Source organism: Lutra lutra, chromosome 14, assembly GCF_902655055.1.
Source record: "Lutra lutra chromosome 14, mLutLut1.2, whole genome shotgun sequence".
Classification (NCBI taxonomy): Eukaryota; Metazoa; Chordata; class Mammalia; order Carnivora; family Mustelidae; genus Lutra; species Lutra lutra.
This window is the reverse complement of record NC_062291.1, coordinates 7,496,259-7,511,418: the sequence shown is the minus strand read 5'-3', so window position 1 is coordinate 7,511,418 and position 15,160 is coordinate 7,496,259. Positions and strand designations below refer to the sequence as shown.

General features: G+C 38.4%; 1 protein-coding gene across 6 annotated transcripts in view; it reads left to right on the top strand.

Moving 5' to 3' along the window:
• ERO1B (endoplasmic reticulum oxidoreductase 1 beta) overlaps nt 1-15,160 on the top strand; it is a 77,606-nt gene that overhangs the window by 16,840 nt on the left and 45,606 nt on the right. For all 6 annotated transcript variants that reach the window (XM_047702361.1, XM_047702360.1, XM_047702362.1 and 3 more), the window contains 3 exons: nt 5,513-5,554; nt 6,665-6,747; nt 14,423-14,496. In XM_047702361.1, the coding sequence (XP_047558317.1) occupies nt 5,513-5,554; nt 6,665-6,747; nt 14,423-14,496 (199 nt within the window). The remainder of the gene's footprint in view (nt 1-5,512; nt 5,555-6,664; nt 6,748-14,422; nt 14,497-15,160) is intronic.

The following is a 15,160-nucleotide window of genomic DNA, read 5'->3' as shown; positions in this document are numbered from 1 at the left end:
ACTCTCCTGTAGTTGCTTGTATTTCTGTGCTGTCCATTGTTACTCTCTCTCATTCGCAGTTTTGTTTGGGTCCTCTCTCTTCCTCTCCCCCCCCCTTTTTTTTAATGAGCCTGGCTAGAGGCTTATCAGTTTTGTTTATCTTTTCTAGGAACTAGCTCCTGATTTCATAGATTTCTTCTATTTTGTTTGTAAAAAATTTTCTGTATCATTTATTTGTGCTCTAATCTTTATTATTTCCTTCCTTCTGCTGGTCTTGGGTTTTGTTATTCTTTTTGTAGCTCCTTTATGTGTAAATTTAGGTTGTTTGAGATATTTCCTGCTTCTTGAGGTAGGCCTGTGGTGTCCTAAACTTCCCTCTGAGAACTGCTTTTGCTCCATCCGCAAGATTTTGGACCATTGCGTTTTCATTTTCATTTGTTTCCATGTAATTTTTTATTTCTTTGAGGTCTTGGATGACTCATTCATTGTTCAGTAGCATGTTGTTTACCCTTGATGAATTTGCGCTCTTTTCAGATTTTTTTCCTGTGGTTGACTTCCAGTTTCATAGTGTGCTGGTCAGAAAAGATGCATGGTATGACTTCGATCTTCTTGACTTTGTTCAGGCTTGTTTGATGGGCTAATCTGTGATCTGTTCTGGAAAATGTTCTGTGTGCACTTGCGGAGAATATGTATCTGCTCTCTTAGGATGGAATGCTCTGAAAATACCTTTTTAAATCCATCTGGTGAATGAAGCCATTGTTTCCTTGTTGATTTTCTGTTTGGACGATCTGTCCATTGATGTAAGAGAAGTGTTACAGTCTCCTATTGTTATTGCATTCCTATGGATTAGTTTTTTTATGTCCATTGTTAACTGTGTATTTGGGTGCTCCCATGTTGGGTGCATAACTATTTATAATATGTGTATTCTTGTTGGAGTCTCCCCTTCATCATCATATAGTGTTCTTCTTTATCTCCTGTTACAGTCTTTGTTTTAAAGTCTATTTTGTTTGATTTCAAGTATTACTACTCCAGCTTTCTTTTGCCATCCATTTGGATGACGAATCTTTCTTCATCCTCTTACTTTCAGTTGGCAGTTGTTTTTATGTCGGAAATGAGTCTCTTGTGGGCAGCATTATAGGTGGATCTTGTTTTTTTATCCACTCTGTAATCCAAAGACACCCTATGTCTTTCGATTGAAGTGTCTAGTCCATTTACATTCAGAGTAGTTACTGGTAGATATAAATTTAGTACCAAGTTGTTACTTGCTTTGTGATTGTTTTGTAGTTTTTCTCTGATCTCTCTCGCTCTTTTTTGTGGTGTTTTGGCTTTCCTCAGTGATATACTTGGATTCCTTTCTCTTTATTCATTGTATATCTATTGCTGGTTTTTTTTTTCTTTATTTCTTTTCAGTGTAACAGAATTCATTGTTTATGCACCACACCCAGTGCTCCATGCAATCCGTGCCCTCCTTAATACCTACCACCTGGCTCCCCCAACCTCCCACCCCCACCCCCCGCCCCTTCAAAACCCTCAGATTGTTTTTCATACTCCGTAGTCTCTCAGGGTTCACCTCCGCTTCCAATGTCCCTCAAATCCCTTCTCCTCTCCATCTACCCATGTCCTCCATGTTATTTGTTGTTGCCGGTTTTTGATTTGTGGTCACCATTAGGTTTGTATGTAACATCTTCTGCATATGGCAGTCTGTGCTAAGTTGATGGTCATTTAAGTTTGAACCCATTCTTTATTCCTTTTTCTGCTTAACATTTTGGACATATGGTGTCATATTTTGTATCCTTTGTGAATCTCTTGACTGATATTTACAGATATACTTATTTTTAATAATAAGTATTATTTCCTACTCTTACTTACAGTTTTTTTCTTTCCGCTCAAAGAGTCCCCTTTAACATATGGCTGGTGTAGTAGTCATAAACTCCGTTAGTTTGTTTGTCTGAGAAACTCTTTATCTTTCCTTCTATTCTGAATGATAGGCTTGCTGGAGAGAGTATCCTTGGCTACAGATTTTTCTTTTCAGCACTTGAAATCTGTCATGCCACTCTCTTCTGGCCTACAAATCTTCTGGTAAAAAATCAGCTGTTAGCTCTATGGGGTTTCCCCTTGTATGTTACGGTTTTCTTTTCTCTTGCTGCTTAAAAAAATTTTTTTTCTTTATCACTACTTTTTGCCATTTTAACTACTATGTGTCTTGGTGTGGATCACCTTGGGTTGATTTTGTTGGGGGATCTCTCTGCCTCCTGGATCTCAGTATCTGTTTCCTTCCCCAGATTCAGGAAGTTTTAGCTATTATTTCTTCAAACAAAATTTCTGTTCTCTTCTTTTTCTTCTTCTTCCAGGATTCCTGTAATTTGAATGTTATTACACTTAATGGAGTCACCGAGTTCCCTAAGTCTATTCTCATTTTATATAACTTTTTTTTTTCTCTCACATGCTTGGCTTGATTACTTTCCTTTACTCTGTCTTCCAGGTTGTTAATTCATTTGCCTGTTTCCTCTAGCCTACTATTTATTCCATTTAGTGTATTTTTATTTTCATTTCTTGTGTTCTTCATCTCTGATGTGTTCCTTTTTATTTCTGTGTTAGGGTCTCACTGATGTCCTCCATTCTTTTCTCAAGCCCAGCGAGTATGTTTATGATCATTACTTAAAATTTTCTGTCAGCCATACTATTTATATCCATTTCACTTTGGTCTGTTGCTGTGGTTTTGTCCTGTTCTTTCATTTGGGACATATTCCTTATCTCATTTTGTCTGATTCTCTGTATCTGTTTCTGTGTGTTAGCGAAGTCAGCTCTGCATCCTCCTCTTGAAGTTCATGGTCTTATGAATAAGATGTCCTGTAGTGTGCCCTGTGGTAGAGTTGTCCCCTATTCTCCGGGACCTGGCACTTCAGGGACTGTCTCCTGTGTGTGTTGCATATGCTCTGCTCTTGTGTCCTGGCCAGCTTTTCCTTTAGTCCAGTTGTCTAAGAGGCTCTCTTAGCTTGTTGTGGGCTGTGTTTGGTCCCCCGCTGGAGTGCTGCACATTTTAACAAGGTGTGTGCTGGTCTATTTGTGAAAGGAGACCTATTTCCTGCACTGGCCGATGGAGGGCTGTGTGGGTGCGGTACCAGTTTCAACAGGATGTGTCTTGAGCTTCTTGCAAGGTCCACAGCAGCCCAGACTGAGGCCCTGCAAAACGTGTGGGTCAGGAGAAGCTGCGCTGGTGATGTTTACTCTGGTCTTCCGTGGGAGGGGATCCAAAAGCAGAACTGACACAAATGTGTCGAAAAGGGGACCTTACTAGGTGTAGGTGGGTGGGGCTCAGTGTAAGCAATTTAGCTAGGAAGCGTTGCATAGTGCTGGTTCCCAAAGGTGCCTATGTGTTTATGCTGTGAGTGGGGGTGCCGAGGTGAGGGAAATGGTGCCTGCCTCCTTTGTTCCTGGAGGCGTCTCCCTGTGATTCCTGCCTTTTGGGACATGCTCTGAGATTAGTAAGTCTCCCTCCTATATGCCCTAGGTGTTTTTCAAATTGCTGCTTCTATGTTGTAGCTACCTGGGCTGTTTGTCCTAGTCCCCCGTCGTCCCGTCCCCCCCCCCCCCCCCCCCCCCCCCCCGCGCTGTCTGTTTTAAGGGCAGGAACTCTGCTTTCTAATGCCTTTCAGCTCTCCCAGAGTGGAGGTGCTGATTTTTAAAATCCAGGCTTCAAGTCCCACTGGTTGTAGGAACTCCTGAAATTTGGAGCCTCTAGCTTTCAAAAGCAAAAGTTATGGGGATTGGTCTTCCCGTGCATGTGTGATAGTCTGTTTCTCACCCTTCCCCATACCTCCAGTTCTTGACTGCGGACAGCCACGGCCTGTTTTGTTGCCCACCGCATCTCTACCCTTCCTACCCAATTCGATGTGGCCTCTTCTCTGCCTTTAGTTGCGGCGTTTTTTTTCTGCCAGTCTTTGGGTTGTTTTCTAGATTATTTGTGTGAAGTTGTTGTTCTCTAGTTGTATCCATAGGATGAGGTGAGCCTAGGGTCCTCCTACCCCATCATCTTCCCAGCCTCAATCCCAGCTGGTTTATTTCATTATTGATTTAGTTATTAGTTTTACATTTTTCATTACTTCTAATAATTCTCTTCTGTGATTGTTATGTGTTATTCGTGATAATATATCTGTGATGCCTACCCCCCTATTTCTAAAAGGTTTATTGTTAAGATTTGCATAAGTCAAGTTATTGTATTTAGCATCAAACCTTTAGAAAAGCTGCTAAAGATTTTGATTTTAGCATATTATACTACACTAGTCAGAGGACATACTGTAGCCAGCAGTCACTTTTGGTTAGTATTTCTTCCACATTTTAAATTCAGGTTCGTGGCTGTTAGATTTGACTTAAGTTTTATAGTCTTCTCTCTTCTGCCTTCTGTTAGATGTACTAGCAAATACTAAAATAATAAAATGCTGGCAACAGGTAATGTTTTAATCTATTAATCTTTTTATTGATTAGGGAAATATCTCTTATCATTATTTATATTCTTCCACCTGGCAGGAAGATATTTATTCTGAGTATTTGGTTAAATTTACCTAAGCTAAAATTTACCATGACACATGAAAAGATTTTAGTAGGTATTTTGCTATACCATAGATTCTGATGCTGGAAATCAGTCCCCTAGATTGATTAGAGGATCAACCTGTGATTTTCTGCTTTTAGATAGGGTTTTTTGTTTAAAATTGTGTCTGATGAACCAGTTATAATGATTTCTAGGTTTGCTTATTAAAACCTGAAACTAAAACTAAAAACTAAGCTTTGTAGAAAAGAAAGCTGGATGTAGGGATTTTCTGTTAGTAAACCCTGATTACCTAGATTGGTAAAGCGAGGTGAATCCTGTGCACCAAGGAACTGATTCTGTCAGTATTAATCCCAAACTGCCTTCACTTTAGATGTCCGTTTAGAGCAGAAATTAAGATTGAGCATAAAATTTTTCAAAGAACTTTGAAAATTTTTAAAGCTTCTGTTTCTGTGGTAGGAAGGTTTATGGAAAAGTGATTTTTGTCAGTTTTTTTTAACCTAAAAATTATGTGAACTATTCCATACTGCATTACAGTTTAAATTATAGCTGATTTGGGGGTGCCTGGTTGGCTCAGTGGGTTAAGCCTCTACCTTCGGCTCAGGTCATGATCTTAGGGTCCTGTGATCAAGCCCCACATCAGGCTCTCTGCTCAGTGGGGAGCCTGCTTTCTCCCTCTCTCTCTCTGCCTGCCTCTCTACTTGTGATCTCTCTCTCTCTGTCAAATAAATAAATAAAATCTTTTAAAAAAATTATAGCTGATTTTGACACTGTTATTCTGTATATGTCGTTCAGTTTGCTAAATTAAGATTTACAAGTCCATAAATTGGTTTATTAGATAGTATGAAAACAATTTGAATGAATGTTCATTTTTTCATCATAGAATAAAATAGTCTCTGTATTTGAGCAGTGGCATTACTAATTTGTGAAGAAATCTCAAGAAAAAATGAAGATAACTTCGTAAATTTTTCTTGTTATTCTTTTAAGAGCAAAATTCCAGTCGGAATTAAAGCTGGGAGTTCCAATAAGGTGAGTCACTTTCTTCCTTGAATATTTTTGCTTTACATTGTGAAACTTACCATTTCCTGCTTGACAGTGGTTGCAGAAGAGAACTGTTCTGGAATTAGTTGGCAGTGGGAACATTTTGCTCCATAGTCTCACCTTTCTAATTCTTGCCGCAGGCAGAGGGCTTGTATGTTTTTTACAGTTAAATTCTATAGATTCTTTTGAGATACATCAATTCTGTCTTCTGTAGAAGAACTATAGTAGCATAGTATAGCTACAGTATCAGATGCTCTGTGCAACAGGTGTTTTATCATGCATGTATTTTTAGTCTTGTGTTCCAACTAGTCAACCTGTCATCTTCAGGATTATACTGTATAGGGTACACAGTTATCAAGGTATTTGGGCATAGTACTTTTAAATGGCATCAAAATTTTTTTATTTTAAAAATATTTTTTCAGTTATTTTTTATTCTTCATTATGCTTTTGAACATTTGTCTCTGTTGATATATGTAGCTTTGTTAATTTTAATAGTTGTGTAGTACTCCATTGTATGAGTATCTCCTTGGTTAGCTCTTCCTCTGCTGATGGGCATTTCAACTGTTTGGAGTTTTTTGCTATTATGAACAGTGATGTGTCAGCATTTTCATCCTTTGTCTCATTGTGTACACATGTAAGAGTAGATAGGTAGATATTTAGGTAGATATTTAGAAGTAAGGTTGCTGGGCCATTGATTATGCCTATCTTAGCATGATGAGATAGTACCAAATACTTTCTCAAGTGGTTGTACTTCATTTTTGGTTTTGTTTTTTAGTGTTGCTCTGGATATGGTTTCAGTTATAAGACTGTTGGTTCAAGGGTTTATTCATTTTTATAGCTCTAGATAAATATTGTCAAATTACTTTCCCAAGAGGGTTTTCTTATTTTACATGATCACCAACATACCAGTGGTAATTGTTTTTAATGTCTTCTTTAGTTGGTGGGAATTTGTGACTCATTTTGATTTCCATTTGTTACATATGTGAGAGGTTTTGATAATAGGATGTATCTGTGTCATCATTGACAGATTGCCAATGGAACTTGAAATAAAGAGGAAGCTTATAGTTGTTACTAAACTTACTATGTATTTCCTTTCAGTACTCGAAAGTGGCAAACAATACCAAAGAATTAGAAGACTGTGAGCAAGCTAATAAACTGGGAGCCATTAATAGCACGCTAAGGCAAGTTTAAAAAATATTCTCTTATTGGGCGCCTGGGTGGCTCAGTGGGTTAAGCCGCTGCCTTTGGCTCAGGTCATGATCTCAGGGTCCTGGGATCGAGTCCCACGTCGGGCTCTCTGCTCAGCGGGGAGCCTGCTTCCTCCTCTTTCTCTCTCTCTGCCTGCCTCTCCGTCTACTTGTGATCTCTCTCTGTCAAATAAATAAATAAAATCTTTAAAAAAAAATAAAAAAATAAAAAATATTCTCTTATTTAGTATATTTATATCAGAAATATTCTGTGTTTCTTGTGATTTTGATGAAGCAGTAAAGTTTCAAGTCATTCTTTTCTTTTTTTCAAGTCACTCTTAAAAGAAGATATTATTCTTCATCCTAAATTTCATGATTGCTTTGCTTCCTCCTCTTAGTGGATTTGTGCTTAAATTTCAAAAATATATCATCAATAGTGACTTTATCAAAATTTAAAAATATAGATGATTGTTCCGCTAGCAGGACTTATGGATGCATTCTTCCTGGTTATTATAGTAAAAGGAACTTGAACCTCTAAGTCTTTTGTAAATAGTAATTCAATGTGTGTGTTACCTTTTTTTTTTTTTTTTTAAAGATTTTATTTATTATTTGTCAGGGACAGAGGGAGAGAGAGCGAGCGAGCACAGGCAGACAGAGAGGCAGGCAGAGGCAGAGGGAGAAGCAGGTTCCCTGCCGAGCAAGGAGCCCGATGTGGGACACGATCCCAGGACACTGGGATCATGACCTGAGCCGAAGGCAGCCGCTTAACCAACTGAGCCACCCAGGCATCCCTGTGTGTTACATTTTGAACAGTTAAAATTATGATTACCATGACTATTAAGTTTCATAGATTTTTTTTTTCCTATTGACTTTTCCTTATTTTCTCTACGTAAAACCTGCTTGTGAAGGCCAACATAATTTGTGAGTGGTCTCAGATTATTCACTATGAAATGACTGAACATATCTATCATTGAGAGTAGGGAATGGATTATTACTAATCTTTTTAATTTCCCTATTTGCTTAGGTTGGCATTTGTGTACTATAATTGTTAGACTTCATAAAGTTATCATTCATTATTTATTGAAATATTTTAATATAGAAAACTAAAGAAGATAATATAATAAGATAACATAATGAGATAATAAAATAAATTCATTCCAAGTGAATAGATATTAACTTTTTCTACTGTGTTTTTAAAAAGAGAGAAATATAGATAAATTTGAAATCTTCTATGGCCTATTTCCCAATTCTATTTTCTTTCCTTCTTAGAGGTAACTACTGTCATGAATCCATCTATGGTTTTGTTTTTATTATATCTATAAAATGATGGTTATTTTACATATGATTTTATTTTTTCCTTATATAAAATAATACTGAATTTAACATCCAAATTTATTTTTACACTGTACATTTTGCTTTCTAGAGCTGTGTTAAAACATGGGAGATTTGTCTCATTCTTTCAGCTGATGAATGGTTTTTATCAGATGACTATTACCTATTTTACTTATCTGTTCCTCTACTAATAGACACTTGAAGTATTCAGATTTCTTACTTCTACAAATTATGTGACCTTGAGTGCCTGGATCATTTTTTTGGCGTACACTAGCAAGTTTGGCATGCACTAGTGAGATCGCTGAACCTTATGATGCCCCCGTGTACCTGTTCTTGATATTGCCTGAGGGCTCTCCAAAGAGCTTGAACGACTGTGTACTGCCTCTGGAGCTGAGAACTGGCTTTGGTCTCCACATCCTTGCCAAAAATTAATAATGTTTGCTGATGAAATAGCATCTCATTTTTGTTTAATTTGTATTTTGTTGATTACTAGTAAGTTTGAGCATTTTTTAAATCTGTTTATTGCATATTAGTGTTTCTTTTATTTTTTTATTTTTTTTAAATTTTTTTTAAAGATTTTATTTATTTATTTGACAGATAGAGATAACAAGTAGTCAGGGAGACAGGCAGAGAGAGAGAGGAGGAAGCAGGCTCCCTGCCGAGCAGAGAGCCTGATGTGGGGCTCGATCCCAGGACCCTGGGACCATGACCTGAGCCGAAGGCAGAGACTTTAACCCACTGAGCCACCCAGGCGCCCTAGCATATTAGTGTTTCTTAATGAATGCCTACAATATATGTCAGGCCCTGTTCTAGAGTAGTATTAAGCATATAGTGGTGAACATGACAAATTCTTTTTCTTATGAAGCTTTTCTTTGGAGATCTGCAGTAAAAGGGTAAAATATATAAGAAGTAAGTAAAATGTTGATGAGTGCCTGGGAGAAAGATAAAGCAGAGAAGAATGACAGAGGGCTAGGGGTGGTGTGGATGGGGATGGGGAAGTGGCACTGTTTTAGATTGGGTGGTGAGAGAAAGCCACAGCGATAATGGGACATTTGAACAAAGTGCCCATGAAGGCATAAGTCTAAGTCATAATATGGCTGCCGAGGGAGAAGTATTCTAGGCATGTATAATTGTTAGTAAAAAGGACCTGTGACAGGAGTGTGCCTAGATGATTTGAGGAAGCCCAAGAAGGCCAGTGTGGCTGGAGTACAGTGGTCAAGGGCAAAGTAGTAGAAGACTGAGTCAGAAAATGTTTGGGATGGGAGCAGAGGTGGGGTGGGGTGGAGGGCTTGAAGACAGCTACAAATGCTGCTTTAAACTGAGTGGAATGAAAAGTCGGGGGAGGACTGGAGAGAATGCTTTGAGGCAGCCAGGTGCTATGTTATGTGGTTATTGTACTAATCCAGGTAAGATAGAATGGTGATAGCTGTAGAAATGATGAGAAGTGGTCAGATTCTGGACAGATTTTGAAGAGTAAGCTGACAGAATTTGCTGAAGGATTTGATGTGGGGCATGAAAAAAGACAGGAGCTATAAATGACTACAAGATTGGGAAGTAGAGGCCTCTGCTCCAGCAGCAGCCTAGAGAGCAACAGGGAGCACATCGCTCAGCTTTCCCACGTGTTGCCACCTTCTGTGGAGCCTCCGCCTCCTCTGCTGCACCCCTGGCTTCCTCCTCTCCTGGTTGCGGTTAACCCATATGCCCACTGGGCTCCACAGTGGCGACCCCAGCATCATGATGAGTGATGATGAGTGATGATGAACCAGGTGGTGATGTAGACTTATTCTGTATACCTCATCATTATGCTGAGGATTTGGAAAAGGTGTTTATTCCTCACGGAATTATGGACAGGACTGAGCAGCTTACTGAAGATGTGATGAAGACATGGGAGGCCGTCACATCGTAGCCCTCTGTGTGCTCAAGGGAGGCTATAAATTCTTTGCTGACCTGCTGGATTGTATCAAAGCACTGAACAGAAATTGTGATGGATCCATTCCCGTTGCTGTAGATTTCATCAGACTGAAGAGCTACTGTAATGACCAGTCAACAGGGAACATCAAAGTACATGATGGAGATGATCTCTCAAATTTTTTTTTTTAAGATTTTATTTATTTATTTGTTAGAGAGTGAGACAGAGAGAGAAAGAAATCAAGCAGGTAGAGTGGCTGGCAGAGGCAGAGAGAGAAATAGGCTCCTGGCTGAGCAAGGAACCCAACACGGGACTCAATCCCAGGATCCTGGAATCATGAACTGAGCCAAAGGCAGTGGCTTAACTGACCGAGCCACCCAGACGTCCTGATCTCTCAACTTCGACTGGAAAGAATGTCTTGATTATTGAGGATAAACTGACACTGGCAAAACAATGCAAACCTTGCTTTCGTTGGTCAAGGAGCATAATCCAAAGATGGCCAAGGTCGGAAGCTTGCTGGTGAAGAGGACCCCTTGAAGTGTTGGCTATAAATCAGACTTTGTTGGATTTGAAATCCAGACGAGTTTATTGTAGGATATGCCCTTGACTATAATGAATACTTCAGGGATTTGAATCATGTTTGTGTCATTAGTGAAACTGGAAAAGGAAAGTACAAAGCCCAAGATGAGAGTTCATGTTGAGTTTGGAAGCACCTGGAGTCCCGTTGAAATTATCAGTAGAATGTTCTAGGTCTGTGGCCATCTGCTTAGTAGAGCTTTATTGCATGTATCCTCTCCGAATTTTATCCACTTTGTATTTTAGAAATGTCCGTTGCTGCATTCCTGAAGTCTTTATTCGTAGTACGAGCCTATAGACTGTCTGTTCCTCTTTGTGTGGAGTGTTGTTTGACTTGTGAATGAAAAATAATCTCTTAAACCACACCAGTGTTGAATGAAAATATTGAAATTGTATCTGTAAGAAACATTTAAAGAGAAATATTAGTTTTTTAATTGGTATTTTAATTTTTATATATTCAAGAAAGAACAGAAGTGATTGAATATTGTTAACTATATACCACTGTGTGTTTAGAAGAGTAAGGAACAGTGAGTTTTTGTATCAGAGACAGCATCTACAGTATTATTCTGTTGGGTAAACCATATGTCTGGAATTATTTTACTGTTTCAGTAGAATTAGCTGTTTTCTCGTGTTTAGTCAGATGATTTCCAGGGAATCTGTGTCAACAGTTCCTTTTAAATACAAATCAATAAATTCCAAAAAACGTTAAAAAAAAAGATTTGGAACTAGAAGACTAGGAGTTGCCGTTTACTGAACTGGGGATACTTGCAGGAGGAACAAGTTTGACGGAAAATTTTAGTTCAGTCTTGGACTTGCTACATTTGAGCTGCCTATGAGACATCAGTTGGAGATGTCGAGCAGGTAGCTGGATCCACAAGTCTCAATTTCAGGGGAGAGATAAAATGTGGGAGTCATGTGTGAATATATGGCATTTTAAAACCATATGACATTACCCAGGGAAGAATATAACTAGAGAAGTTATCCAGGGATTGGGACTTAAGTCACTATAGAATTTTAAGGTAAAGTGCCTTTTTATATTCTTTGCTGTTGTTTCTCCCTGGTGAAACAACATTGGCGTTGGCATGGGGTGTGGACGTGGGATAGTATGTACTTCTAAAATACTATGAATTTGGGGGCGGCTCAGTGGCTCAGTGGATTAAGCCTCTGCTTTCAGCTCAGGTCATGGTCTCGGGTCCTGGGATCGAGCTCTCTTCGGGCTCTCTGCTCAGCAGGGAGCCTGCTTCCCCCTCTCTCTCTGCCTGCCTCTCTGCCTGCTTGTGATCTCTCTCTCTGTGTCAAATAAATTTTAAAAAATAGATTATTTGTAGGCATTCCTCACACAATCTGAACATAATTCTTTGGCTATATGCATTGTTAGGGCTTGTCTTTTAATTTTGCTTATAGATATTTTGTTGAACAGAGTTATTTTTAAATTTTTAAATCCAAGTATAACAGAAACATAATAAAGTATACAACTGTTAAGCATAAAGGTGAGTTTAATTTTACAAAGTGAACCCAGCTCTGCAACAACCATCCAAAACAATGTACTTGCTGCCCTGAAGATTGCTGTGTGTACTTTTCTGGTCACTACCACTGTCCAAAGTTAACCGTGATTTTGAATTACAGTAGCAGAAGTTAATTTTGCCTATTTATATAAAATAATATGGAATATATTTTTTGTGTCTGGCTTATTTTATTAAGTATCCTGTCGTGAGAGTCATTCATGTTCTTGAACTTAGTAGTAGCATTTAATTCTTTTTTCATTGGTTTCCATGGTTAAAACTGCACCAAAATGTTCCCATCCTATCATTGGTAGTTGGAGTTTTCCACTTAGCAGCCAGTCCAAAAAATATAGTGGCGGACATTTGGTGGTTGCATTTGGTATGCAAATCTATATAGAATATACCTAGAGGTGGAATTAAGTAATACTGCCGAGTGGTTTTCCAAAATGACTCCTAAAATACATTGCTACTGGTAGTGTATGAGAGTTCCTCATTCCACAACTTCTCCAGCAGTTGGTACTATAACTTTTTTTTTTTAAGATTTTATTTATTTATTTGACAGACAGATCACAAGTAGGCAGAAAGTCAGGCAGAGAGAGAGGAAGGGAAGCAGGCTCCCTGCCGAGCAGAGAGCCTGATGCGGGGCTCGATCCCGGGACCCTGGGATCACGACCTGAGCCGAAGGCTTTAGCCCACTGAGCCACCCAGGCGCCCCAGTACTATAACTTTTAAACAGCCTTACTGAAATTTAATTGACATGCAGTATACTGTACCTATTTAAATATGCCACTTGATGTTTTGACAAGTGTGTACACATGAAAATCAGTTTAAACAAGATAGTTATTTTGTCTACCACCCTGAAAAGTTTTCTCCTGCTCTTTGGAAATCGCTCTGGCCCTTTCCTTCCTGCCCCTGCATTGCCCACTTCGAAGGCCACTGCTTTTAACCCAGCACCATCTTGACAGGAAGTCCCTGGTAAAGACTAGGAAGTTGTGGCGTTTAAGTAGCTTGGCATTCGTCTTCCAACTGACTTTTAGAACAGCTAGACTACTTCCCTTCAACCCACCTACATAAGCCAGACCGAGCCAGCTCTGTTCGCATTAGATTAGCCTTCCCCATCTTTTCTGCTGCCGTGGCTTTCAGGCAGGATTTAGGATGAAACGATCAGCAAAGCATCATCACATAAGAATCCTCAAGGATAAAAGTTCCTCTAAATCGTATTGTTAACAAGAAAATAGGAATTTATGTCACAATTGCTTTGTTCTTGACTATTTTCAAAGAGAAGACTTCTCTAATTAAGTAACATAACTATAGTTACCATCTGAGCCGTAACTAGAACTTGCCTTCTTGTTTATCGCATCCTGTATTCCAGCTGAGTCACCTATGATACAAGTATTTCCATGAACTTGTATTATTAAGTTCATTGAATATTCCCATAGGAGGAAAAAAATTCCCACTGTGAATTAAATCGGCAACGTTTATTGATAGCGGAGTTTGTGCAGCCAGCCTTATGTGGACTTCTAGTGGTTATGTCACGTAACGGTTTCTCAGATACAAAATAAATTCTTGGCTATGATAGTAACATATTTAGGAACTAAGTGATTTGTACTTGGTACACAAATAATTTTTTTACCTTGTTTTTTTTCCTGTTGTGTAGCAAATAAAGAAGAAGGTAATAGCTCTCTTATAGATGTTGCTGTTATGTATTTAAGACAGAGATGGTCTGAATATAGGTTAAAGTGAATATAGGTCAGAGTTTACTTGAATGACTGTAGTTGTTCCAAGATCTCCAAGTAGAGATCTTGATCTTCTATTTTATTAAATATGAGGTAGTATGGAAAGTGAATGATACGCCATGATTAAAGTGACATTGGTGTTACCAGTGAATACCACGTAGGAAGGGAGATCCTAGAAATGCAGTTTTTGGTATTTTTGTCCTATAAATACAGAAGCAGTTTAAGTTAAAGGAATTATGAATGTAAGCTTAATTCCTACTTTAGAAAAAAAATGATTGCTGCTATTTCTAAGTTAGTCGAAAAGGCTAGGTTGACTTTTGTATTTTACTACATCTCCTATATTTTTGTCAATTAATTTTCTAGTGAAAATTATTACTGAAATAGGGCTCACAGTTTTAGTAGAGTTAAATAGAAATACTTCATGGAAGTTAGTATCTATATTTTTCATGTAACTTGTTTATCATTCCTTCAGGTAACCACTAATTGAATTTATGAAACTATCTAAATTAAAGACATGATCTCAGATTATCTGTTTTTAATTATATAAGATACAGTGTAACATTTTCCATTCCCAATTTAAATCATTTTTCTTTTTTATTCCCTCTTTCTCCTAGTAATCAAAGCAAAGAAGCGTTCATTGACTGGGCAAGATATGATGATTCACAGGATCACTTTTGTGAACTTGATGGTAATAAACTATTGTCATGAAGTTATTTTAACCTTCATCCTTTTATAAGAAATGAAAATCAGTGAAAACATAATCAGTTATACCTTGAATACACTGGGTATTGCTGAGTGGATCTTATTATTCAGAATGGCATTTATTGAGAGCTTATGTTCTGGCCGTGTGCTGAGTGCCTTAAGTACATTATTGCTTCTCTTTTAGTTACCTTCATAACTGTGTATTATTTCATGTCCGGGGAAACTGAGTCTCAAGAAGACTAACTTGCCCAGGATCACACAGTAACAAGAGGCTGAGATAGGATTCAATCCCAGATCTGACTGGACCCATACCTATATTTTTCCCATCATGACACATCATCTCCTATGGACCTCTATTTCAAGCCACTTATTTCAGGTCTATGAACATATAAACACGTTCACACTGGAATTTTCTGGAGGTCCCAACCAACATAAAAACACCTTGCAATTTTGGGAAGGACTCTAAATTGACTTCCCACAAGCCTTTTCCCAAGAGTCCCCTGGAATAGTATGAAGAGAGGGCACTGTTCAGCAGTAACTACCATGACTCTTACTTCAGAAGGTAATTGAAGGGACTCAAAAATTTTGCTCTAAGGAGAATATTCCCAAGAATTGGGCCGAGTAAACTTAAATCATTCACTTGGTCTCTC